Genomic DNA, 27375 nt, shown 5'->3' with positions numbered 1-27375 from the left:
AAGTTCCATAAAAGCATTTGTGATGGGAACCATCCCCTTGTGGGATATTCTCTCCCTGGGAGCTCACTGTCCATGGTGGCCTACATCTGCACCCTCGTCCCCCATGCCCATTCTCACCTCCCACATCTGCCAGGCCATGTTCTGTCTTCTCTGAGACTTGTCCCCAGCTACCCTACAGCTCAGGATGCATAAGCCAGGTGTGGCTGAAGAGCAGGTGGCTGGGCCAGGGGTAGGGGCTTGAGTTCCTGATGGCTTCACTGGAGTCTTAGCTGTTCTTAGTCTCAATTCCTCAGGGGGAAACAGGTAGAATGGATGCTGTCTATGAGGCAGGTACAGATCAGACCTGGCCAGATCCAACACCTGCTCCAGACATGGACACACTGGGCACAGTCAGCTGGGGCAGAAGCACTGCAGACCTGGTCTGCTCCCCTGTGGGGTGTGAACCTGGCCGCCTTCCATGATGCTGAGCACTGTGCTGCCCTCGATGCTCTCTCAGATCCCCAGCTGAGTCTGCACATTCGAGGCCATGTCTACTTGGGACAGCCTGGGCAGAGCATCACTTCCTCAGGCTGAGGTGTGTGCACAGCTAGTCCCTCTGCCAGGCAGAGCCTAGGTGCCATGGGCTGAGCTGCAGCACTCACAGCCGGAGGTCCCTCTCCATCCAGGGACAGCTCCTCTCCACCTCTGGCAGTTCCTGACCACAGAGCGTGTGCTGCAGTTCCGTCTGCAGGCAACAGGGCCCTGCATGTGGGGGTCCTACAGTGCAGGTCCTGCTTGCAATTGCCTGAGAGGCTTGTCTGACTAGGGGGACCCATGTGAAGCAAACACCACTTTTCAGTGCTCTCTCCAACTCAAAGTCCCTTGTCCATCAGTCCTAACACCAGGACCCAGATCTCCGCCCATGACTGGCTCTGCTGTGTATGGGCCACCTGGCAGTCTTCCTAGGCTCTTATAAAAACGAAGCGGTACACACAGTGGGCCATCAGTCCTGCCTGCAGATGCTCCTGTTGCATCTGGGAACTCTCTGCCTAGCCCTGGCTCATACCTGCTCCCAGTGCGTCTGTAGCTGAGGTGCTGATCTTGTTCAGGCCCCAGCCCAGCCCCAGGCAGGCCCCTCACAGGCTTGTGAAGTACTGAGTCCAGTATTGTCTGAGGACAGGAGACTCCATGCCCTTACCACTGCCCTCCATCTCACAGAAGGCCACCATGGTCCTGGGGTGGGTAAGAGTTAAACCTATCCCACAGCCCCCAACCTTCAGACCCCAAGCACATGGCTGGAACACCTTTCGATGTCTTGCTGCCAGAATAATGGGGGCACAGCCCTGTGCATAGCAAGGTTCTTTCAAATTCCAGGCTGTGAGTATCTCCCTACGTGGGCATCACCTTGTGGTGAGGTGTCATACAAGAAGTTACTTCTGAGCTATCATGGGCCCCCTGGCAGGAGAATGGGTGTTTGTGTGAGGGAGACAGATGAGGTAGGACTCGGGCTGAGTGAACAGAAGAGTTCTGCAGACAGTGGTACGGCATGTGCAAGGGCTTCATGGTGGGGACCAGCCCGACACACTAGAACAGAGGGAAGGATGGGGTCTGGGTTAGGAGGGCCGGAGCAGCACAGTATGAAATGACAGGAGAGAAGGAACAGAGCAAGGCATGGCAAGGACAGGAGGGTGCAGAGGCGTGGAAGAGTCCAGTTGCATCTCGGTACTTGGCTGTTGGCGGGAAGGACAGCCTGTGGATGGAAAGGCCTATGCCCACTAACTGCTTCTGGACAAACCATTCTAGAATTTGGTAGCAAGTGGGCATCAGGAAGTTAAATGAGGGCTGTAGGGCTGTACCAGTAGGCACAGAGGGGCAATGGACCCCACAGTTGGGATTGTCAAGGGGTAGTCAGCTAGGGTTGGAGGGCAAGGGAAGGGAGAACTTGAAGATGCCAAGGTTTTAATGCTAACCAGACAGATGGAGTTGTGTTTGACCAGAAGGGCCAGGGTCTGGGTGGCTAATGGTGGCTGCCGTGACAGGTGTATGGCCTTGACACCGTGTCTGTGACTGAGCTTCAGGGCTCATGTGGAGAGCAGGCAGGGAGGGGCGGAGAGGACGAGTCCTCAGTCCTCACAGAGAAACTGTATGCCACTCCAGGGCAGCAGTGCAACCTCCCTGTTCTATGGGGTAAAGGGTGGTCAGGAATGGTACCTGAGACCACAGAGCTGGAGTGGCAAAGAGCTGTGACTGACACCACCCGATTTCTCTTGTCCCTAGAAAACTCCCCAAGTGTGCCAACTTCCAGGAAGGCACCCAAGACTGCTCATTACCTTAGGACCCACACAGACTCCAGGCAAGCCTCAGTGGCCACAGGGGCCATTCCCCTTACCTCACCGTCAGCTCTGGCAATCGGGGAACCCAGAACAAAGTCGGAAGGGGCGATCACGTCCACCAGGGCCACTGCATCATCTTTCAGCTGTCGGGAAACAAAAAGTCCTTCACTTGGCGACGCCCTACAGTCTCCAGGGCAACCACGGGGTAACAGAGCCACGCAGCTGGCTGCCACAGCGCACTGGAAACCTGAGCAGGCGCACAGCACTAGGAGGCCTCACCAGTCTGGCTTATGGATGCCCTGGGTGAGTGTTTGCATATTTCTACCATGTCGACATTCATTCTGGACAGCCAGCATTTGTTGTTGCTGCAAGGCTTGGGGAGCTGGCGGAAGTGATGAGTACAGCCTGTTAGCATGTCCCCTGAGGCTCATCCCCAGCCTATGGCCAACCTGGCAACTGCTGTTCTGAGGTTGGAAAGGAAGTCCAGAAGCCACAGGGGCAGAAAGTGCTCCTGAGCTCCTGCAAAAGCTATCACACTTGCAGCTGAGGCAGTGGTTCCAGGATCCTGGCTTCCTCACACAGACTATTATTAAGCCCCACAGAACAATCTGCTGTGGAGACGCCCTAGGGTTTTTCTTGAAATGCAAACGATTTTTTCTTCTTCCAATAACTCCTGCCAAGCACACTGAAGTTTAAGTTAACGTTTGGGTGTTGGCAGAACTCTGGCAGATGGCCTCAGGATGATGGCGGAGGCTGCACACTATGGACAGACAGGACCCCAGCAAAGGTAACACGACTCACCTGCACACAGAGTGCCAGGATGGCATCCTCCATCGATCTTCCTGTTTGTTCACCAGAAATGTAGCCACCTGCAAGCACAGCCTTGTCACACACTCCTCATCCCTGTGGGCCACAGCACATCAGAAATGGCTTTTCCACTCAGACTCATTAAGCCTTGAACAGAGATGTCAAGGTACTGACTAGCCTACTGCGATGTCTGGGAAGAAACATGCTGGGTCTGGGCCAGTTCTGGGGTTTCCTGCCACCTTGGGCATGTGTCAGGCCTGGCTAAGAAGCAGTGAGGGAGGCATGGCCCTGAGGCCCGGGGCTGAGCGGAATACCTACCACAGGAGGAACAAGGAATACACAGGTAGGCAGGTGTCAGCATCAGACCACATGGGTGCCTAGATTCACTGCAGATGGATGTGAGGGGCTGGCAGCTAAGAGGGGTCATGGGCTGTGGTGTATGGGGTATGCAGGCCTCTGAAGCCAGCAGGGACAGAGACCCAGCCCCTTGGTGTCACCCCAAGCCCACAGCAGACTTTGTGGAGACTCTCAGCAGCTCTGTGAAGCTGGGAATGCAATGGTGGAAGGAGCTTTTTTTTCGTGATGGTTTTCACCACAGAGAAATGTGCCTGGTCCCCAGACTTTCTCAGACAGAGGTCTAAGCCTCTGTCGGTAGAGCCTCACCTCGGTAGAGCAGGGCCACGTGCTGGCTCAGGGACCACAGGCCATAGAGTGCGCTGAGCCGCTTGAGCACGGCCTGCAGAGATGGAGGCACACTGGAGCTGTGCGCATGCTCGAGGAATCGCTGCACCACGGTGAGCTCCATGAAGGCCAGGGCCAGGGGCCGGCAGAAGTACACCTGCGAGTAAAACAGAGGCCTGCTGCGTGCTGGAGGCACTGCGACGGTACGACTGGGTCTCCTGTGAGAAAGGACTGCAGGGGACTGTAGACCAAGGCTGAACACTCATCCTAGGTCAGTGCTGTGAGACTAAACCGCATGAGGACACAGTATGCCACACACACACACACACACACACACACACACACACACACACACACACACCTCTGAGTGAAGCTAAGCCCCGTGAAGAGAAGCTACAGCATTTACATACTCCCTGATGGGCCCACTTTCACTCGGCCCAACTCTCGAGAGAACAGAGGCCCAACAGTCTATCACTACAGCACTGTGACACCAGCAAGTGATTCCAGGGCACTGTCCTCTTCTGTGGCTGGGGATGGTGGAGGAGCACAGGTCCTAGTGCCTTCAGGGTTTCTGAAATACAAACCCCCTGTTCCTAAACTGCGTGTCAGACTGGAGAGAGGCCACAGGCCCTGCAGGATTCCCTCTCTAGTCACAGACTGATCACCTCCCTAGGGAGGCTAGCCACTGGAGACCCCTTGGGTGGCCTTCTCATTCTTCATCGGCTGCCGATGGCTGCTAGCATATCTTTCCCTGCCCCCAGTGTACTACCTCACCAGAGCTTTTAAATCCACAGAGGATTTTAAATCCACACATGTACTGCCTTACTGTGAGGCTGTGCTCATGCTGCTTCTGAGAGTGGGAGACATTAAGCCCTGTTAGCAGAGAGCAGGAAGCACTGTGGCCCATTCCCACCCAGGCCTACTTAAGACAGAGGCCAAGAAGAGCCTGGCAGAGGGGTAGGAAGGAGTGAGGGGTGGGCTGTGGGAGGCCCTGGCCCATTGAGAGCCCTTACTGTGGGTTCATGGTCTTACACCTCACATCCCACTCCAGCTACCGCTGTTCTGGTTTCCAGCAGCCGTGTCTTGGCACTGTAAACACCCTTCATGTCTCCCACAGGCAGCAAGGCTTACGCTGACACTTTATGGTGTCAGGGTGGGGCCTGCAGCTGCCAGGACACTGACTTTTCTCAGCAGACACCAGAGCCAACAGAACAGACGCAAACTGTAAGGCAGACCTACCTGGCTGTTGTTTCTTGCTTCAAAGTCACTGCCTCTGGACTTTTTCTCTTGACAGTATCTCTGATGACTCCCTTGGAGCAGGTAGCAAACGAGCCAGCGGTATGCTGCCAGGAGGGCTTTGGAGGGGACACAGGAAACAGAGCACCTATTACCACACCTGTAACCCTGGGCACACGGCACCACCAGCCGTGTACCTTGTTGGTCTTGATGAGGATGGTAGAGGATAGAGTGGTTTTCCAGACAGGGAAACTGAGGGTAGCTTGCCCAAGGCCCTCTACCAGGTAGAGTTGACGGGGCAGGTGTGACTGACAGCATTTCCATGCTATCATCACAGATTGGGGACCGCGGATCCCAGAGCCACTCTGACAATGACAATCGCTGCTCTTTCAGGGGATGAGAGGACAGACGCCTGTATTCCCATCCTCAGCCTCACTGGTCAGCTAGAGATGGCTGTGGGCTGGCACTTGCCCTGACAAGGCCTCGGCCTGGCTTGTTGCTCCTTACGAGTTCTTAGTGACAGCAGAAAGCCAGTTACAGAGAGGGGAGAGCAGGGCAGTGGGGTGGGAGGGAGGGGTTGGCTGGCACCTAGCCAGCCAAGTGGCAGAGAGGCAGAAGAGGAGCTCATCCTCCCAGCCAACCTGAGCATACTTCCCACACTACTCCGGACATAGGACACTGGTGAGCAAGGACACACAACCTTAAATGGGAAATAGGTTCTGATCAGCTACATGGTGGAGTCCATGTTCTCCACACCCAACACCCAGAGGGAAAAGTCCCAGGTACCTGCTCCAAAGGACCTGGAGGTTTCAGGGACCAAGGAACAAGGGGAATCTCTTATAGGCAGCTGGTCATGGCTCAGAGCCCCTGGTAAGGAAATAGGGGTCTGGCCACAACAGGTTTGCACCTATTTCCTCTGGTGTCACAGAGCCTATTCCCAGGAAAATGATGCCACAGAATATCTGAATGTCATATCCTCATGGCTCAATTGAGAAGCCCAGTAAAAAGATAGGCAAATCCACCTCACAGGCTCAGAGTGGTCCAGTGGCTTGCCCATGGCCACACAGCAACCATGAGGGAGAGCTGCAGTGAAAAGGCACATTGCCATGACTTCAGCCATGGTGTTCCAAGGAACAGGTGAGGCAGGGCTGGGGTCTGGGATTGGTATACCCTTCTCAAGGTCCTTCTAGGTGTGGTGCAGACAGATAGGTGATCCCAAGTTATCTACCAGTTTCTGACCTCTGGACTCTGTGAGTGGCTTTTTAAAAAGGGCCTGTGCAGGTGGGAAGAAGTTGTCGCCAATAAAGCGAGGTCACCCTGGATGGGGGCAAGCCTGAACTCCAATGACAAGGGACCTTATATGGAAACAAAGAGGATGTCCTAAGACAACAGAGGCAGAGGGTGGAGAGTTACAGCCACAAACAGAGGGTGCCAGGAGTCCCCAGGATCAGGGAGGAGCAGGGACTGACAATTTAATATTGGATGTCTTCTGTACTGTGAAACAGCGGATGTCTGGTACGCTCAGAACCCAGACAGATAGCCCCAGGACAGGACCCAGGCCTGATGGTCATCATTGAACCTTACATGTCATCCTCTGCAGGTCAAAACCATATCCACATCTGGAAGCCATGGCCGAGGCTGGGGTGATGCCCACCTGTTCTTAGTTCATGTACCTCACAGTTCCTCAGGCTCCTCCCAGAGGAGCAACTTGTGGGCAACAGGAAAAGTGGGTGTAGCACAGACCTTCCCAAGATTAATGTATGGCAACAAAACCAAGGAAAAACTGCAGGCCAGAAAAGCACCTGCTCCTATGGATGTTACCCCAGCCTAAGTACCACAGTCCTTCCCACGTGGTCAAGTTCACTCTTGGGGCAATGGCAGGAAAAGCAGGACAATGTGTGTGTATGTGTGTGTGGGGGGTATTAGTACCTGCTGTGTCCAACCAGTCAGCCTTGCTGGAGCCCATGAACTTCTGGCTCAAGATTCCAGGATAGGCTTCCAGAAAGTCCACCGTCTTGAGGGGGCTTGTGAAGTGAGCTCCGTCTAGGGCACACACTTCTGTGACTTTGGAGAAATACAAGGAGTCCCCACCCATAGAGCCTGGCCTGCTAACTCATCCACCTCTGGCTAGGTGCCCCCAACACGGCTGGCTTGCAGAAAGAAGCTCCTGTGCCACCAGGTGATGTCCTTTTTATCCACCCTGCAGATGGCCTGTGTTAGCTTTTTATTTTTGAGACTGTTTTTTTTTTTTTTTTCCCTCAGACAGGGTCTCTCTGCATAGTCCTAGCTATCCTGGAACTCACTATGTATACCAGGGTGGCCTCAAACTCACAGAGATCCTCCCGCCTCTGCCAAGTGCTGGGATTAAAGGCCTGTGCCACCACTGCCTGGCAAGCAGTGTCTTGCTCCGTAGCTCAGTCTAGCCTCCAACTTGAGAAGCTCCTACCTTGTCCTCCCAAGTACTTAGATTATGGGACTGTGCTACCATGACTGGCCTGAGCACACATCCTAACACAAGCTTGGACTCCCCAGAGCCTGAGAGAGTCCTGGGCCATGCTGGGCTCAGCCTCCCACAGAGATGCCTACCTTGGAGCCGCTGCTCTAGGAGGCCAAGCAGGTAGTTGCTCGTCTGCTGCAGCAGGACGTTGTTGTCCCCTTCATAGGTGCAGTTTGGATCGTTGTCATTTCTGAGGTCACCAAGCCGATTCACTGCATAAAACACCCACGGCATCCCTCAAGATGCTCTGAGAGGTGTCCCTCCACAGTTCCACCCAGCCAAGGGGCAGGAAGCGCTCACTCGCCTCCCTGCCCTCCCGGCCCACATCTGCTGGCTGTGCCTCTGCACCAGCCAGAGAGGGAAGAGAAAGCACCTCCAGGAAGGCTTTAGGATGACATTTGGACACTCAGCACAGGGTTGGAGGCAGTGAGGACTGTCACCTTCCTGCCTGTTGGTATTACCTATCAGCAGAGCTTCCCCTTGAGTGTGGGACCACTCCAGAGACAGGACATGGGGATACTCCTCTTTTATAGCTAAATGAAGCATTAAGTAGACAGTTTCTAACTCATGCTCTACCCTCCTGCTATGTGAACACCCGGGGCTTGTGCACACTTCATCAGATGTGCTTTGCCCAGGGCCTGCCTGAGGGGAGCTGTTCAGAAGCAGCCTCTCAGCCTCCCTCTTCTCATGGAAAACATTCCCTTTAAGGGAGAGGGAGAAGCTGGCAAGGAGAGGAAGACAGTCCAGCCCCTCCATGCTATAGCTAACCTACTAGATAAAGGGCTGGGGCAGACCTCATGGGGAACCAGACAGCTGACATTTAACCTGGATATGGCTCTTTACACTGCTGTTGACTTTGGTATCTGCATCCTTACTGGTAAGTCATGAGCTGTGAGTCAGTCATGTTTGCATCTATAGTACTTTGAGATGTAATTGCCTTGTTCTATTTAAGGCCAGAACAAAGCTAAACTGTTTATGTGTTTCTGTGAGTTATAGCAACAAATAAAAGCCCTACCAAAAACACTGCAGAAAGGACAAAAACACGCAAACACCTCAGATATAACCACTGCAAGCTAGTGCCAGTTCGAGCGTGGAGGGGCGTGGAGGTCAGGCCAGAACATGCTGAGCAGCTGGGACAGGCTACTGGGAGCATCAAATCCAGAGCATCATGGAACATGCACAGCTCCACAGGAGCCTAAATCAGCTCTGGCCACTGAGGGGTTAGCAGTTCTGTGCTGTCTGCAGCAGTGGCCATCTTTGAGCAGCCAGTTTTTAGTCACTTCCAATGTGAACAGCAGAAGCCCTGCAGGTGAGTGGCAGAGAGTGGAGGTCAGAGTAACCATTCTAAATTAATAGTAGAGAGGTGTAACCTGGCCACGTCACTACTATAGTATAGTACTATATACTATGGTGCCATAGGCCAGGTCCTCTAACCATTTATATGCACCAACTCCTTGGAAGAACCTTCATGCTGTATGTATAACTCCACCTTCTAATAAGAAAGCTGTGGGCATAGTGGGGGTAACCTACCCAGTTACCGTGGAGACCACACTGGTCAGCTGGTTATTTGCAGTCATGTACTAGCTGCGTGTGTGACATGATGCTCAGTTATCCGTAAGGCCCTTGTCCAAGTTTCAGACCCACTTTAAAACTAGTGCTAGTTTCCTACCAGGTCATCTGCCAAATGTCACACTGAAATAACTTGCTAATTCTATTCAGCTGCATGCTGGGATCACACACATTTTTACACTTCCTTGTTATCCCAGATTTTGACCAGGAAGTACAGGCATCAGGAAGTGCTGGGATCTGGCTAGGACAGGGGTTGGTGAACTTGTCCTGTGACAGGCTCTGTCATGAGGACTTAGAATTGCCCACTGTAGTGTGGAAACAGCTAGAGAAAGTGTGTGCCTGAGTAGATATGGCTGTGTCCCAACAGAAAAATAGGCTGCGCTTTGTGGGACCCTGGCCCAGCAGCCCATGGGAGGACTGAGGATGAGAAGCTGCTCCAAACTAATCCAAACTTACTGGCCAGATAACCGTGTCCCCCGCAGGCCTCACGGCACTCCTGGATGCCCTGTTGAGCTGTCCATGAGGCTAGGGGTTTGCCAGCTGACGCCAGTGCATGGAGCTCACGTCCAAGCTCTGCCTGTGGGAGAGAACCCAATGAGAAGAGGTGAAGGCAGACTGACAGTGCAAGCCAGGCCGCAGTTTCGGCACCAGTGTCAAGGAAAAGAAACCCAATACTGAAAAGGAGTTCAGAAGCACACAGGAACAGAGACAAGACGGATGTGCTCCATTGCACAGGTTCACAGTGTGAAAATAAGCGGGTCTTAGCTCTGTATGGAAAATATATCTCAGGGGCGGCATACACACTGCAGGAACAGCCTGTTGGAGAACGCCTATGAGACTTGGCTCCCACTAAGCAGATGCATAGCGAACATGACCGTCTACGGAGAGGTTCACAAATCAGGGGCAGAGACTGGCACAACACTGGGGCCAGTGCAGCCCTCTGGGGAGAGGGAGGTCTAGGTCATGCAGATGTTTGACGATGGCTTGGCAGCATGGATACTCCTTCCTGAAGCTCACATCTGTTTCATATACATCCTGGTTTCTACTTCATTGAGTATAATGCCTGCTACATAAAATCATCCATTTAGGCAGCCAGTATCTGTCTCAGCTAAGGAGAGTTTCAGTTGCCACTGTGCCTGGCTGGGTTTCACCACTGGGTTTCAGAAAGAATAGGAACAGGAGAATAATGTCAGCAGGCAGGTTACAGACTCTCTAGGGAAAGTATGTTTGGCCCCTTCATCTCAGCAGCACCCCTCAGTAGCCTGTTCCTCCCACGGCAATGGTGCCAGCATGTTCGAGGCTCCACCTTTCACTCCGGATCTGCGCTGGGCATCCCAACACATCTCATCTGACAGGCTGTTTAGGACAGAGTATGTAGCACCAATCTAACATGCTTCTAACCCCATGCCTTTTTTTTTTAAATTCACTTTACATACCGATCGTAGCCCCCCTTTCTCCTCCTAGTTCTACCCTCCCTCCTTCCCCTATCTCCCCTCTCCTACTCCTCAGAAAACAAGAGCCCCCCGCCACCAACCTCACTCCACCACATGAGGACTGAGCACATCCTCTTCCACTGAGGCTAGGCAAGGCAGCCCCGCCAGGGGGGAAGTGATTGAAGAGCAGGTAATAGAGTCCATGTTGGAGACAGCCCCTGCTCCCCTTACTAGGAAACCCACATGAATACTAAGCTGCCCCTTAGGTACATATGTGTAGGGGGCCCAGGTCCAGCCCACAAATGGTGCTTCAGTCTCCATAAGCCCCCCTGGAACCAGGTCAGTTGACTCTGTTTAGACCTATGTCTTTTGCTTCACATCTGATTTCCACTCAGGAGGGAGCACAAGGAGGAGACAAACACCAACCCATATGCCACCTACAGAGAAGGCAGCGATGGACTTCCCTGTGCAGAGTGGCTAGCCCAGTGGAGCTGCGTGCTCACTTCTGGCACAGAGCTTGGGCTGTCAACTCAGAGAGACTGGATTCAGACCTCTGCACACTTATTTATGAGAAGACAAGAGCTGAGATAATCCACTGAGGGTGGCAACGTGGAGTATGAAACCCACTGTGCTCTCCAAAGAAGCTCTGAGTTCTGCTCTGCCAGCCCACTCCCAAGACTGCAAGCCAGGAGGCAAGCCAAGCCCCAAGCTGGTGGAGAAGCAGCTGAAGGAGTTCACACAGGCTCTGTTCCACAAAGCCAGCTGCTTTTGTTTGGTCCCAATGTTGAAACAGGGCTGTTTGACCTCAGCAACAGAACAGCAGATGCCTCACCTGCCTGGCACTGTGGTCTCCCTTGAGCAGACCACGCTGTAGTCCCATCAGATCCAAGAAAAGCGTCTTAGATAAGTGGTCCAAGGCATAGGCAGCTGCTAGGTAGGGAAGTAGGCGCCATTGCTGAGGGAAACAAGACACACAACAGGTACTCAGAGGGGCTGGCCCAGCTGGCCAGCCTACCACTGACCGTGGGAAGCTACAGTCAGCTTCTTTATGAAATGAAGAAAACCCATTGCTGGTGCAAAGTCAGTCCAAGACGGGCATTATTTTTGAATGCTCATTTATTTCATGTGTATGAATGTTTTGCCTGTGTGAACTATACATACATGCACCTCATGTGTAGCTGGTACCCAAGGAGGTGAGAAGAGGGTGTCAGACTCGCCAGGAGCTGGAGTTACAGATGGTTGTGAGCCACCACCATGGCTGTTCCCTGCGTGCAGAATGCCAGACATTATGTCAACTGTTTTCCCGCGCCAACTCTGTAAGTCCCTTGCAGCCCCCAGGTAGTGGCAGCACCAGTGAGGATCTGTTTTGAAGTTCCTTAGCCTCTGGACTTCCCTCGGCACCCAGAGAGTCAATATGTTGTTGCCACAGGAAACAAGGGTCACAGCATGGGAGGCGTGTGGGCCACCCAGGCATGGTGGGACACCACTTTTCAATACTCACTTCCTAAACAGAAAAAGCTCATTGCCAACATGGGAGGAAAGTGAAAAGAAAGGGCAAATCTTCCTCACTTCCTCTGAATGTCACTCAAACACCTATTTGTACAGCACTTGGCACAAGACCTAACTCAGATTTAGCAACCAGGTCACCTACCTGACCCTTGTCCCCATAAAGTGGGCCACCCAAACAGGACATGAAGTGGGGCTGACTGCAGAGCACAGAAGGTGGGTGTGATGTGCCCCTTTTCCACTCATGGCCTCTGTACTTTGCCTTGTTGCTGCCTCTGAGGATGCGAGGCTAGGTGCCCCTTCTACTTTTTTAAATGCCATAATGTTTAAAGGGCTGTGTTCACCTGCAGCGTCCAGAAATGGCTTCCATGGGCCATTTCTTAGGGATGGGACAGGTGAGTCAAAGAATGTGTAGCCTGATTCGGAAACAGTATTACCTGCCAAAGCAGGGTGACCTCAACTGTACATTTAGTAGGCTTGCACTTGCCACCAGAGGCTCTCCTGCTCCCTTATGCCTCCTTGTGAGCACATTTTTTAATCAAAAGCCACCCCAAGGCTCCTGCCCATTGGCCTGAGGGCCATTGGTCCCTGAGAACTCTCAGTAATCCCCAGGGGCCAGGAAGAGCAGAAAGCAGGAAATGATGCGGATGGCCAGTACCTGCAGTGGATATTCAAGGACAGGAATTTCTTCCTTATCCATGGGTCCAAACTGACACCGCGTGGCTGAGAATCGGAGAGCTATGGACACGGCCAGCTTCAGGTTGGTCACAGACATGCCAATGATGGAGATGCGCCCTGTGGACAGGCTGCCCAAGGATGCTCCCAAACGCTGCCGGACATTCTGGGGAAGAAGAGCAGGTGTCAGCTATCAGTCAGGTGTTGTGCAGCCTCGGAGAATGTCCCAAAGGAGAAGGGGTACACCCCGATGTGTTATGAGGAGAGGAGAGGGCTCCCAGCTGCCCAAGGAGGGCGCTCTGAGTAGAGAAGCACTGTGACTGAGCTGTGTGGGCTCCTCTTCTTTGGTGACCTGTGAACTGTCCACCTGAGGGCACTGTGCCCTGCCTTTTCCTGGATGAGCACCAGGATGCAGGGTGGTCTAGCCTGGGGCTCTGTATCCACCAGGCACCGGGCTGGTGCAATGGCTCCTTGGACCCCAGTGGCTGAGCTCCCGCAGACTCAGCGTTCCAGCCTTCACTGTCAACTCCACGTCCATCCTGCCCTTCACTATGCTGGCAGGACCTGTGCTCAGGCCCTCGGTGGAGCTCTGGGATAGCTTGGTGTCCTCACTCCTTGTCCTCATCTCCTGCTCTGGGGTTACTGTTTGGGTCCTTCTTCCAATACAGTGTGGTGTGTGCATGGCAGTCTTCCAGACAGAGGACATCTGTCACACTCTCATGTACAAAGGACAGTTTTGTTGGTGATAAAAATGTTCAAATTCAGTGGCACGCCTAAGGAATTGAGGTCACGGTGGTTATTCACCTGTATCAGACAGCAGGATGCCTGAATCTTCTCTCTAATGATCCTATTTTCCCCTATGTGTCAGCAGACAGCCTTTTCCTTGGTTTTCCTCTTTGGAACAACACAGATACTTTTCATCATTCTTTCTCTCTCTAGCTGGGGACAACTGACTGTCACTTCTCTGAATCCCTGCTCCGGTAGGCAGGACACTAACCTCTCTAGGACCTTCCACTGAATTCTTCCTTCCAAGTCTTTCACATTATGGTGAATTTTAATTGGTGGTTTTCATGTTACTCTGTGTCTTATGTGGCCTCTTGGCTCACAGGGCTAATTTCTCTCAAGAAGCTTTGCTGCATTCATTCTTGCTTTCCTACCAATCAGAGGGTAAGCATTGTCTAGGGAGTGTCCTTCCTGGGAGTGTCCTTCTGGGAAGTATCCTCCTGGAGCCCTGCTCTCAGGGTCAGCCAGCTGTCTGTTGTGCTCACTACTCCCCAGAGCTGTGAGCTGCCCCACAGTCTACCTCCACCTACAGCCTTACCACCCTAAGTTATCACTATATCTGGTTACCCCATTTTGACACAGCTTTCCAGGTGACCCTACTGTGAATAAAAATAGTCCCCATAGGCTCATATATTTGAATACTGTCCATGGAACTGTTTGGGAAGGATTGCCTTGTTAAAGAAGGTGTGTCACTGGCGGGGGTGGGGGTGAGGGGAGGCTTTGGGATTTCTAAACACTCACACCATTTCCAGTGCATCTGCCTCTCAGTCTTGTGAACCAAGATGTGAGCTCTCAGCTGTTCCTGCTGCTGTGCCTTTGCTATGCCACCATAGACTCTAACCTTCTGACACCACATGTTCCAAATTAAACACTCCCTTTTATAAGTTTCCTTGGCCATGGCGTCTTATCACAGCAATAGTAACCAGGGCAGTTTTCCTTTATATGCTCTGGGAGAGCAGGTCCTCTACCCAAGCAGACCTAGATCTCCAGGCATAGCCAGAAAATGCTGCCAGATCCAGGCCACCACTGTGGCTAAGTCCCTTCTCTGCTGAGGGCACCAAACCGAACTAAGAGAGCTGTGTGGTTACTGGGGGCCAGCTGCTCCTGGGGTGATCTCCAACACCACACAGGGGCAGACACTTGGGAAGTTCGGCCTACAAATACCCACAGCTCACTGGTACCTTAAAGGGGGTGCTGTAGGTGCCCTCAGAGGTGACATTCCCAGTCCTGTCCAGGAGGTTCTGGCGAGGAATTCGAACTTTGTGGAACATGGCGAATCTGTACAGGAGAAAAGGTGGGCTTCCATCATGCAAGTCCTCCAAAAGCCTGTCAAATGGTTCCTGGCTTTTCCTCCTCTCCTCAAGAGCAGCTGAAGGTAACATCACTCCCAAAGACAAGAGGCGTGTGTGATGGGACCATGTGTGGACCATCCTCTTTTGCGCCCCCTGGTAAGGAAGTGTTCTCATGTCACTGGCAAAGAGAAACTTACACTCACCACTCGCCTGTGCTCAGCAAAGGTCACAAAACACTGACAGGAGAATGGTAGTTAGTTCTCTGGTCCTCAGACTTCAACCTCAAACCAGAATCCCAAGTACAGAGAGGTAAAACCAGCAGATGGAGCTGGGAGTGCTGGAGCATGCCTTTAGTCCCAGCTCACCGACAGGGCAGAGGCAGGAGGATCTTCGATAGTTTGAGGGTAGCCTGGTCTACAAAGCAAGTCCAGGACAGCCAAGGCTACACGGAGAAACCCTGTCTCGAAAAACCAAACCAAAACAAACAAACAACAAAATAAAACAAAAACAAAAAGAACAACAAACCCAGCAGATGGTGGTTTTAAAATGCTATGTGGGACCAGTCCAGTCCTCATTCCAGTCTCACTGTTTGGGAACAGTGATCTGCCTCTCCTGAGCAGCTAGGGAAAGGCCTACCAGGCATTGCTACGAACACTGGGCACTGATAATCCAAGACATTTTGCAATGGTTTAAGGAAGAGGCTTGCGCACGTTGACAAACCTGTGTCAAGTGCAAACTAAAAGCACTGAAAATCTCAATAGTTCCTCTAGCAGTGGGTCTGACGGCTAAGATGCCGTGCAAACACGGAGGACCTTATCAGTTGCCAGCAACCCCTGTGCTGATGGTAGCACCTGCTGCGCCTCACTTGCACCTGAGCTCCTTCAGGCGCTGGTTGGAGGCAGCCCCACTCCACCGGAGGAGCCCTCACTAAACAGCAGGCAAGAAAGACACACCCTACTCAAGACCACCATCCTGTGGCACCGCTGCCTGGCCAGGCTCTCAGCTGACCTGGGCTCCCTGCCTTTTCCCTGAGAACCCTAGGTCTCCCTCAGAGTGAGGCGGGCTGCCATCTCCTCAAGGAAGTCCACATGATTTTCTAGCCCATCCTGCAAGGATCACAATGCAGACCCCTCTCAGGGACACCAATGGGTAACCCTAGTCAGAGCAATCACTCAGTTGTCCCTGTTCCTCAGTGAACCATCCTCCTGCCAGCAGATTGTCAGGGCTGTCACATATTTCTTACAAGTCCACAGCACCTGGTCCCTATCAGGTACTTAGTGACAAGGAACAGAGGGTTCCTTGGGTAGGATGGAATCCCCCAAAGACCATTTCCCGGGAAGACACAGCTCTTCCCAATACCCACGTGACAGGGCTAAGAAGAGCCCTGGGGATGCAGACGAACACAGCACACCGTGTCTGGTGACCACCTGGCCTGTGACCAGCCTGCAGGCGCTGTACACAATGCCCCATTTGAAATTTTTATTTATTACAATTTATTCACTTTGTATCCCAGCTGTAGCCCCCTTCCTCATCCCCTTCCAATTCCTCCCTCTCTCCCTCTTCTCCTCCCATGCTCCTCCCACAGTCCACTGATAGGGGAGGTCCTCCTCACCCTTCCTCTGACCCTAGCCTATCAGACCTCATCAGGACTGGCTGCATTGTCTTCCTCTGTGGTCTGGTAAGGCTGTTTCCCTCTCAGGAGGAGGTGATCCAAGAGCCAGACACTGAGTTCATGTCAGAGGCAGGCCCTGTTCCCCTTACTAGGGAACCTACTTGGAGACTGAGCTGCCATGGTCTACATCTGTGCAGGGGTTCGAGGTTATCTCCACAAATGGTCCTTGGCTAGAGTATCAGTCTCAGAAAAGACTCCTGTGCCCATATTTTTTGGTTCTGTTCTCTCCTTATGGAGCTCCTGTCCCCTCCAGGTCTTTCTATCTCCCCCTTCTTTCATAAGGTTCCCTGCACTCTGCCCAAAGTTTGGCTATGAGCCTCAGCATCTGCTTTGATACCCTCCTGGGTAGAGTCTTTCAGAGGCCCTCTGTGGTAGACTCCTGTCCTGTTCCATTTTCTCCATCTTCTGATGTTTATCCCGTTTGCCTTTCTGAATGAGGATTGATCATCTTACCTAGGGTCCTCCTTCTTCCTTAGTTTCTTTAGGTGTACAGATTTTAGTATGTTTATCCTATATTATATGTCTAATATCCACTTATAAGTGAGTACATACCGTGTGTGTGTTTCTACTTCTGGGATACCTCACTCAGGACGATCTTTTCTAGTTCCCACCATTTGCCTGCAAATTTCATGATTTCCTTGTTTTTAATTGCTGAGTAGTATTTCATTGTTTAATGTACCACAATTTCTGTATCCATTCATCAACTGAGGGACATCTGGGTTGTTTCCAGATTCTGGCTATTACAAATAAAGCTGCTATGGACATGGTTGAGCAAATGTCCTTGTTGTATACTTGAGCATATTTTGGATATATGCCTACAAATGCCCCATTTTAAAGAAATCACAGTTTCTGTGCCAAGCTTGAGGTGCTCCAATGGTTTACTTGAAAGCAAAGGAATGCCTTTCAAGTACAATGTTGTCAACGGAAAGCACACTTTTTAAGAAGTGGAAAATCTTCACCCCCTTTTTTGCCACAGAGGTAGAAGGAGTCTGAACACACATCTGTTTATGAAGGTTCCACTCTAGTTTAAGATGGCAAATCTCATAAGAATTCTTTGGGTCACTTTTATAGCCACAGAAACAGTCAGCTGGATTCAACTGGTAGGCTACTGGCACACCATGATTGTGGTTTCCAGAGGGCAGGGGATGTGTGTAGGGCAGAGAGTGATGGTGTGACAGTGTGTGTAGCACAAATCATGTGCACATGTGTGTGGTCTGGATTATGTGGTGACGTGGGCATGGGGAGGTTCAAGTAGGCATTTGTGTATGGGGTATATGAATGGGGGCTGAGGAGGTTAGGGGAGTGTGCATGAGTGTAACTGAATACAGGACAGCAACATGGGCTATCTGTATGACACGAGGCGTGTGGTGTGGGGAGAATGTTATAAGCATGTGTGGATGACACAGGGCAGTGACTTGGGGCATGTAGTATGGGTATTGTTAGTATTTTGGCAGCCTGCTTATGAGTTGCCTAGCAACCGATGATATCATCTTGTGTCCCTGGCCAGTACTGGAAGGATGGCGGGGATGACACATGACAGTGATATGGGAGATGTTTGTAACATGGGGCATGCGGTGTGAGTGTGGTGTCATGTCGGAAGGGTGTAGAGGGTGTGGGCAGGTCTCCTGCTGTAAATTCCAGCAAATTCCTTCCCTGGAGGCCCCCTCCAGCACCACCAGCCCAGGCCCACCTGGAGCAATTCCTCATTCTGAGGCTCTCCACTCAGCCTCGTCAAAGGAGGACTCCCCAGGCCCAAAGGCCCAGCCTCATCATGAAAAGTACTATGGGCACCTTGAGGGTTTGGCTCAAAGTGTCCCCTGGAAAGATCCTCACCATTAGAATGAGTGATTGAAAGTGAGCCATGCATCTGACTCTGCACTGGATTCCTAGAGGGTCATGACAGTCTTCAGCCCAGAAACGATCCCCAGTCTAAAAGCAGGCATTCAGCTCTGGAGCTCTGGCATCCTCTGCTGGTGGCCCATGGTCAGTGCAGGCAGGAGGCAACAAGGACCCAGAGGCCAAACATGTAGGGAGGTCACTACAGTTCTGGCCTCTGCTTTGCTGGAGCAGCTGCTCAGGCTGCCCCACAGCGTGTCCATGGCAAATCGCAGCCGCGTCTTTGCCACACCTATGTGCTGGGGCTCCTGTGATGTCTGACCTGGTGACTGTGAGATGCGTCCCAGGAGGACACTGGACCCATTCTCTAAAATCAGGAGCTGCTGAGATGGGGTCAAAGACAAGCTCTCTGTGATGTTCCAAAGTTACTCTAACAGTTCTGATCTGTAAATCGGGAGGAGCAGCAGACAGAGGCCTGGGATCACTGGTCATAAATTACAATGTACTACCAGCACAAGTACCTGCCAGGCTGCACACAGAACCCTTGACAGAGGGGGTGACAGCTCTGTGATTTCTGAGCCCTGATCATTCTCCTTAAGCTCAGGGTACTTGCAGCCCCCTCCATGCTGTCTGCTGCTGGTCTGCAGACTCAGGATGCCTGAGCCTTCCCTGGCCCTGCCCTAGCTTTCTGGTGATGGGAAGACAGAAGAGTATCTATTGGGAAACCCATAGCCCTGGTCAGGATGGAGGTGGCTACTTTCAGTGGCTACCTGAGTTGCTCAAGGTGACTTTAAAAGCCCAAACACACACAGAACTGAGGCAGGTAAACACACATAACATAGCATAGGAAATGCTTGGGGACCCCGATTTTGGCCTCCTTGACAGTCATTAGTTATCTTGTGGGATGAGAGGGGCCCAAGTGCACTAGGCCAGGTGTCCTGGAGCTGGGTGGGGCCTGTGTGCACTGACCCAGGAGAAGGCAGAAGTCCACCTGGGCGACTCAGCAGGGTGCTTGAGGGCTAGGCATGAAAACTAGACTAGGAAATGATAGAAAGGACAGTGAGTCCTACCCTGCTGGATGCCACACAGCTGCTGCCAACCTGGGTCTCCAAGACAGATGTTCAGAAACACCGAGACCCCTGAGGAGCTGGCTTCATCATTGTTCCTCCATGCGGAACACTATAAATCTCAGACCATCCAGGTGCCCTACTGACCAGAGGGCCTCATCTTGGTTAAGCTGAGGCCCTTCCAGGCTCCATCCAGCCCAAGGTCTTCAACCCTGTCTAAGTACTCAGTGCACACTGCTACAAGAGAACCCTGATTCCGAACGACACTAGGATTAGAGCATCTTGTTGACCAGCCCATCGCATGCTCCACTATTACTTTGCTATTACTGCCTTGGGGACTCTAAGCAAATATCATGGAAGATTCCACAATGGACAACTAACACCAATCACCAAGAGAACCTACAGAAGGAAGGTCTTCCAGAGTTGGGCACCCTCCAAGCCTGAGGTCTCTCCAGGAAGCAGGGGGCAGCCTTAGTCTGACCTGAGAGCTAGGACAGTCACACTCTGAGACGCTGACCCACGGAGCTCTAGGGCAAGGTGGACCTCTGGGAGCTGAGACCATGCGGGTCATGGCTGCTGTTCAAAGAAGTTCAGTCTTGGTATCTACCATATCCAAGCTAGGCCCTGAGCATCCCTGCACTCCTGAGTGAGTGTGGCACTGGCAGCCCTCTCCAGCCTGTGGCTTGGGAGCAATCCCTGGGAGGTAGGATGTAGGAGCCCCAGGGAGGTCGCAGTTGCCTGACGAGGCCAGGGACACTCACCCATTATCCAGGCCATTCTGCCCCAGCTTCTTCCCCATGTCACCAACCATTACCCCTGGCATGGGAAGCAGGGTCTTCGGGTCCCGAATCTGCACAAAGCCCCAAGGAATAACGGCTGGTTAGTCTTTCAGCAGACAAGAAGGCATGTCCAGACAAGCCGAGCACTGACAGGGGTGACTCTGAACAGCTCTGGGTCATACTGGGTCCCACGGAATGATATTTCCAGGGCTAAAAATAGGGGCTCTGCAGCTATAAGGAGCACAGGCCTCAACGCAAGATCACTTGGATCCCTGGGTGTGCCATAAGTCCACGGTTAAGAGTCCTTACCAAAGGGGGGCAGAGTCACAGAGAGGCAGCATGGAGTGGGTACAGACACTGGCGTGACACGGCTGCCAGTGAAGGAAGCCAGGAGCTGGAGCAACCTGGCGGGAGCTTCCTGAGCGGAGCACACTGCTTCCTGACTCCAGCTTTAGAGGCCAGCGGCTCTCCTGTCTTAGTCCTAGCTATGATGTATCACTACACCTCAGTGAAGGGGCAGGGTGGGCACTCACAGTTTCAGGGATGTGGAGAGATCCTGTTCACATCTCAGACAGGGGACCCACAGTGGGATTCCAGTGCCGTGATAAAATGGCTGTGCACGTAAGTGCTGTGAGAGGGACAGCCAGATGCAGCATGGCATGGCCAAGCCCATCTTCCCCAATAGGTGTCCACTAAGCATTGTATGGCATTTATGGCAGGCTATAGACTCCTGACCCAGGGTGCTGGGAAGAGCCAGGTTTCATTCTACCTGAAGCAGGACTGACAACCTTAAAGTGGAGGCCCCACTGTCTCCTTTCCCCTCATGGGGATGGGGCCAATGTCTAGAAACGTTGTTGTTCTGGGTCACAGGCTCTGTTGACACTCAGTAGTGAGGACCACAGCTGCTGCTTATCCACCCAGAAAACATAGGACGTTTCAGTCCAGAAGGTCAGTCGCACTGAGGTGGAGACATCTGGAGGCTGACAGTACAGACCAGGGTACAGTATGGGCTTAGCGTGTGGGAGACCTTGGGTCCAAACCCCAGAACCAAGGGAAGAAAACCGGGAGAGAGGGAGGGTGGGTTGGTTGAATCTAGGCATTTGGGACTTAGAGCTATTTGTCTGAGTCACTAGCTTTTATTTTATTTTGTGCATCTGATTTTATTGAATTTCAATATATATAATATTAAGGCTAAAGCTCAACCATAAGGCATCTTGTAATTTTCTATAACCTTTCGGTAAAGCTCAGTAAAGATTTTAGATGTAAACTTCTTTTAAACTTTATGAACTAAATGCCATAAAAGCCAGATAGTTGGAAAGATAGTGGAGATGACCATGAAGTGCCAAGGTTTGGATCCTGGTCCCCGAAGGTAAATGGTTTGGGCTTCAGCCCACAGTGCTGTGGGGTGGTTGGACACAGTGGCTAGAAATCAGGCCATTGAGAATGTGTCCTTTAAGAGACTACTGAGACCCTGGCCAATTCCCGTTTCTTCTCATTTTGCCCACAGACACAGCTTACTCAGTGACATACTCCTGCCAGGGCACCTGGGCTGCCTCAAGCAGGCAGCAGCACCAGGGCCTGGAGACCATGGAATGACACTTCAGACACTGTGCTAGAAGAAATCTTTCCTCCTTTGAGGTTATTTTCTTAGGGGTTTTGTCACAGCAGCAGAAAGCTAACACAGGAGGAGCAACCAATGGGGCAAAAACAGTTGGCAGTTTTCAAATAATCAAACAAAAAAACCCATAAGCGGGGCCTGGTGGGATGGCTCAGTAGTTCTTGCAGAGAATGAAGGTTTGGTTCCAGGCACCCACATCAGGGCACTCAACCAGCTGTACTTCCAGTTCTAGGATGCTGACACCCTCTTCTGGACTCCACAGAGAATGCATGTATGTGGTGCACAGACATATTCAAGTACTCTGTACACAGACACATAAAATAAATATGACTAGTGGCAGTTTCCAGTTCATCTGAAAAGAATTCCAGAGCAAAAAAGAAAAACTAGCTAAGACCATGCTAAGCTCATAAATTAATGCCCAAATTCACCTGTCAACCGCCCAGGATGTGTCCAAGACTGCCAACCCTCAGGGCAGCCCAGGCTGTGCTGTTCTTACCGGCGCTCAGTTGGAGAGCGTTGGTAAGGTGTCACTGAGGTTCCCTGAGCACAGGCATTCTGCTAGAGGGGGATGGTGAGGTGCTGTGGAGGTTCTCTTGCAGCCGTTCTTGATTTTGATTTTTGAGACAGAATCTACTACCCAGGCCATTTTTGCTTCAAACTCACAATCCTGCCTCAGCCTGTTGGGTGCTGGGATTACGGATGTGTGCCATAATGATAGGCCTGCTGGGTGCTTTTAGCATCGCTCACAGGGACTCCAGCAGCACCGAATCCCTGTGAGGTGAGCTGCCAGCATGAACGTCTCCCACAACAGTCTGCCTGACGACACCATGCATGCGGCTACAGGAAACCGTCTACCGGAGCTGGACCCAACCAGGTCTTACCTGCACCACGAAGGAATGCAGCCCATGGCATTCGCCATCTGGCATGTACAGCTGAGCAAACACCACCGCATGAGTTGCCGTCTTGCCCATGTTGCCCACCCAAAATTTTGCAGCCTCGAAATCCGGGGAATGTAAGATGAATTCCTGTGAAGGGGAGATCAGCGGCCTTATAATAGCAGCTGAGCCTGGAGAATGGATTTCCCTTCAAGCAGGCTGACTCCTCTGCTCCGAGCCTCTGAGCCAACGGTAAAAATGGATCGAACATTGTATTTCCTGTGTGGGCCAAGCTGACTTTATTTTGGTTCCAGGGTCACCTTACAGAGGAGATGGAAAATAAGGCCAGGCCTCTCACACAGTGACCTGCTGGCTGGCATTCACCCATAAAGGCTGACACTGGCCACACTGCCAATAAGTCTCTTTAACTTCTTGCCACAGGCCCTTCTGAGTGCTAATGTGTGGCATCTGCTTTCCTTCTGCTGTTTTGAATGTGTGGGCACCCACTGACAGCATCATCCCCTGGAAAGGAGCTTTGGGAATGAATATGTGAGGCATAGACTAGGCAGGGATGTCTGAGGTAACTTCTGGCTCTGCTGAGTTTTGCCCCACAGCCTAAGGTATGACTCCGGGGAACTGTCCTCTGCTACCAGGCAGCACAGGCTTCCTACCAAGTCCCTTAGAAGCCGTAGACACCAGAGCACGGTGAGAGCAGACAGGGCCAAGGAATCAGAAAGACCAAGAAGCAGGCAAGAAACTATGGGGGCCTATGTGCTGGCAGGTATAACAGCCGGCATGGTGGTCTCTCTCATGTGTCCCTGCCCTGGCTATGCATAGTACTATCCTCTCCAATTCCGCCATACAGCAGCCCAGGCCAGAGTCCATGTTGACCATGTGGATGAATGGAGAGTGAGCAAGCGCTGAATGCGGAGCTTCATTTTTTGCATGCAGACCCTTTCGATCACACCCCAGCTAACGGGAGGGGTGAGGCTCCCAATAGCCCATGAAGAAAGGTGGTGGCAAAACATGGTCCTCAGGTGAGTGGAGAAAGGTGGCTTCCACACCCCATTCGGCACTGACCATCCCCAACACTAATAGGAATGGCCTCCACAGACTCATGGCCCACAGGGAGTGGCACTATTAGGAGTTATGGTCTTGCTGGAGGAAGTTGTGTCACTTTGGGGGGGGGGGGGGTTGGGGTCTTATATGCTCAAGCTACACCCAGTGTGGCTCACAGTCTCTTCTGCTGCCTGTGGATAAAGATGTAGAACTCTCGGTTCTTTCTCCAGCACCATGTCTGCCTGCACGCTGCCATGGTAATAGATTAAACCTCTGAAACTGTAAGCTGGCCTCAATTAAATGCTTTATAAGAGCTGCCTTGGTCATGGTGTTTCTTCATAGCAACAAAACCCTAAAAGAGAAGTATGGTACCAGGAGTGGGGTATTTCTAAGACAGACTTGACCGTGGTTTTGTTTGGAGGAATATGAAACCCTTTGGGACTTTGAATTAGAAAAGCAGTTTAACACTTAAAGTGGGGCTTAACGGGCCATCCTAGTGGGAACATGGAGAGTAGTGTTGCTGAGGGTGACTTGAGCTGTGGGAGTCTGGCTCAAGAGTTTCAGAGAAGAATTTTAATATATGGCCTAAAGACTGCTCTTGTGGTATTTTGGCTAAGAATGTGTCTCTTCACAGCAATAAAATCCAAACTAAGACAAGACCCATGTCCTTCCCACCCTGCATACTAAGAGCTTAAAGAGGACCTGGTGCATGGCCTGTCTCCACAGTGCCTCCCTATAGAGGGCAGTGTCCACACTGAGCAGTGCCCAGTTGATGCCCCCACCACTGGCAGCAACACAGTTGTCACAGGATGCCAGAAATGTAGCAAGGAGCAGAGGATCTAGGCAGCAGTGGGCAGAGCAGGCCCACCAAAAGGCCTATGGGCATATAGGCAAGGCAGGCCCTGTGGTTGGGGAGAATTATCCTGCTTTGGGATTCCTAGTGAAGCATGAGTATCTGAACTTCTAAGGGTCCCCATACCCATTTGCTCCACATGGAAGGTAAAGGCTTCATGCCTCTGCACAAGGCATGCTCTCAGTAGCCTCTGACCGTGGTCTCTAATGAGAATGTGTAAGGGGACAATATTCTTGATTATTTATTGTTTGTTTACAATATTTTACGTGCTCCACTTGGGGCCCAGGAGAATAGAGAACCCACCTGGGTGGCTGGATCGTAGTGAGCTGTCGTTCGCATGGCCTTGGTGTTACTCCCATGACTTAGCTCGGTGAGAGCAAAACAGCCAAATATCTAAAATCAAAGCAGAAAACAACTCCAGGTGAGAGGTGCGTTCCTGTGTGTACTCCTATCCTCGGAGGACTAAAGCAAAAAGCCCAGACACACCTCTCCTGGCTTATGTAACCAGATTATGACATGACTGAGTCATCCTGCTACAATGGATACCATCCCCACCTGCTGTCAGCAACCTATGTTGAGAATAGGCGCCTAGAACCTTTACAGGCACAGCAGGTCCCAGGGCATTCAGTCAGAAAGGAAAGCAGTCCACAGCCACACAGGGTGGGCAAGGAAAAACACCAGCCTGAGAGCACTCAGATGAGCAGGGCCTGGCCCCCCGGCCTCTCCTGTGGCCTGCCCTGTCCATAGCTAAGTATGGTGATGGCACTAAGCTCACAGCTCACCATGGCTGACTTACCTCCATGTTATAGATCTTCTCAAGGTACTTGAGATGCTGCTCAGAACCAGAACTGAAAATTGAGGATCCAAAAATCTGAAATGTAACATAGATCAGGGATAGGGGTGGGTGCTGCAGCTCCTGGCTCCGGGCAGGCACACCTCACATCTATCCCATGCACTCTTCCCCCTACTGGACTGTACGTTCTGAATAAATATATTTCATCCAAGAATGCATGAGTGCAAATTTGCACCAAAAGCTGAAAATCTGATCGCATCACTGAATCTTAAATGCTGCATATTTTAGGAGCCATGTGGCTGTGGTTTGTGTCTGATGTGTGTGGCCCTGTGTGGACATGGGTTCCCTGCTCTCTGCCACACACTCACCAAGATGTGGAGGACATATTTGTTGGCCAGGGACCAGTCATACATGCCCAGGCAGCTAATCAATGCTAGAATCTTCAGGGGGTTCTTTAGCAGGTCCTCAACGTTGAAGAAGCCATACTCAAAGACCCGCTTGCAGCGAAGAAAGTTCAGTTCCCGTTGCTTCTCGAGAGGCAGATCAGCCCCATGTGAGCGAGCAAAGAGAGGGTCATTCTCCAAAGCTGAGAAGATGGTTTTCTGTAAACACAGAGCACAGAGTGCCAACTTAACGGTCAAAGGTGGGGTTTCCTGGGCTCCTACACATTTGGTTTCTGTGAGGGCCATGGCTGTCTAAGATCTAGTTTGACCCAGAAACCTCCAGATGAAAACACCCATCCCAGCTGAGAGGGAACTTCAGGATCTTTTCCATTCCTTCCTCTGGCATCCTGGGGCCCATCTTGGAGTAAGAGGAGACAGACGTACACTGTCCCAAGACCTACCCTTCCTACAGAGCCATCAGGGTCAACTGGGCTTCAGAACTTCAAAGCCACTGCTGTCAGGGAACAAAGACACACCAGGCTCCATGTGAACCTACCTTGAAGTGGAGCACATCCTGGCCATCCCAGAAGAGCAGCAGCTCCTTGGAGCTGAAGGAGGCTCTTGCTCGGTAGGCACTAAGGGGGCCCTTGGGGGTGTCTGGCCATAAAGCACTGTCTCTTCCTTCTGCCTCGGATCCCATGGTATTGTCACCTGCACAAGAGAACCAAACCTGCTACACGATGGCATTGGCAACAGCCATGTCAGAACAGGAGTAAAGCCAGGGGCTCCAAAGTAACAGCAGCAGGGATGGCAAGGCATCAGCATGAAGGCACTAGTGTCCAATAGGGAGGGTGAGGCAGCACTCCTCTCCTGGACCGCACCCCTCAACAGGCAGTGAGGACACATGGCAGAGCCGAGCCATCTGCAGACACAGTGGGAAGGAGGGCCAAGGTTGTGACAGACCTGGTGGTTTGTGGGCAGTCCAGCCTGAGGCTCACTCTCTTACTACAGCTGCCTGCCTGGGAACACTGTGGTCTTTGAGTGAGCAGGAAATTCAGGTTCCTCCTGGATCACTAGGCCCAGAGGCACGGAACTGGCCCCTCAGGAATCTGGCTACTCACAACACATGGTGTCCTGCTCTCCTGGACACAGGCCACTGGGCACAGAAGCTGTGACTCCAGGTTTCTGTACTGGTCTGTACTCAACACTCAGGCATCCCACCCACAGAACAGTTTAAGTCCTTTTCACTAAAGGGCTGTTCTGGAATCCTCAGAATAAACTGGGTCCTCTTCCAGGGATCTGATTCATTATGGCATAGAGGCAAAGGGCCTATGCTCTGGCCAACAAGAATCTGAAAGCCAAACCCAAGCAAGGAAGCCCAAAGACCTTTGGAATCCATTGAAGTGACTGTTGAAACAGTCTAGGGCTAAACTCTGTGTTGTAGTCACAGTGCTGGCAGTTGTTTGGGTTTTTGTTTTTACATGTATTTATGTGCATCGGTGCTTTGCCTGCATATGTCTACGTGAGAATGTTAGATCCTTTAGAGTAACTAGAGTTACAACGAGTTGTGAGCTACCATGTGGGTGCTGGACATTGAACCTGGTTCTCTGGAGAGCAGCCAATGCTCTTAACCACTGACCCATCCAGCC

The 27375-nt window shown here is 51.9% G+C and overlaps 1 protein-coding gene across 3 annotated transcripts in view; it reads right to left on the bottom strand.

Annotated features, from left to right (window-relative positions):
* Positions 1–27375, bottom strand: part of Acox3 (acyl-CoA oxidase 3, pristanoyl) — a 33527-nt gene that overhangs the window by 2034 nt on the left and 4118 nt on the right. For all 3 annotated transcript variants that reach the window (XM_055623882.1, XM_055623883.1, XM_055623884.1), the window contains exons 3-18: positions 26283–26437; positions 25712–25945; positions 25347–25421; positions 24854–24943; positions 22645–22788; positions 20128–20216; positions 14681–14777; positions 12700–12882; positions 11368–11490; positions 9559–9679; positions 7623–7745; positions 6966–7079; positions 5040–5155; positions 3783–3957; positions 3114–3181; positions 2369–2455 (exon numbers count right to left, since the gene is read on the bottom strand). In XM_055623882.1, coding sequence (XP_055479857.1) covers positions 2369–2455; positions 3114–3181; positions 3783–3957; positions 5040–5155; positions 6966–7079; positions 7623–7745; positions 9559–9679; positions 11368–11490; positions 12700–12882; positions 14681–14777; positions 20128–20216; positions 22645–22788; positions 24854–24943; positions 25347–25421; positions 25712–25945; positions 26283–26426 — 1983 coding nt within the window. In that variant the 5' untranslated portion in view covers positions 26427–26437. The remainder of the gene's footprint in view (positions 1–2368; positions 2456–3113; positions 3182–3782; positions 3958–5039; positions 5156–6965; positions 7080–7622; positions 7746–9558; positions 9680–11367; positions 11491–12699; positions 12883–14680; positions 14778–20127; positions 20217–22644; positions 22789–24853; positions 24944–25346; positions 25422–25711; positions 25946–26282; positions 26438–27375) is intronic.

The sequence above is a fragment of the Psammomys obesus genome, unplaced genomic scaffold (assembly GCF_907164565.1).
Source record: "Psammomys obesus unplaced genomic scaffold, mPsaObe1.curated_primary_1811, whole genome shotgun sequence".
Taxonomy (NCBI): domain Eukaryota; kingdom Metazoa; phylum Chordata; class Mammalia; order Rodentia; family Muridae; genus Psammomys; species Psammomys obesus.
This window is presented reverse-complemented; position numbering and strand designations above follow the sequence as displayed.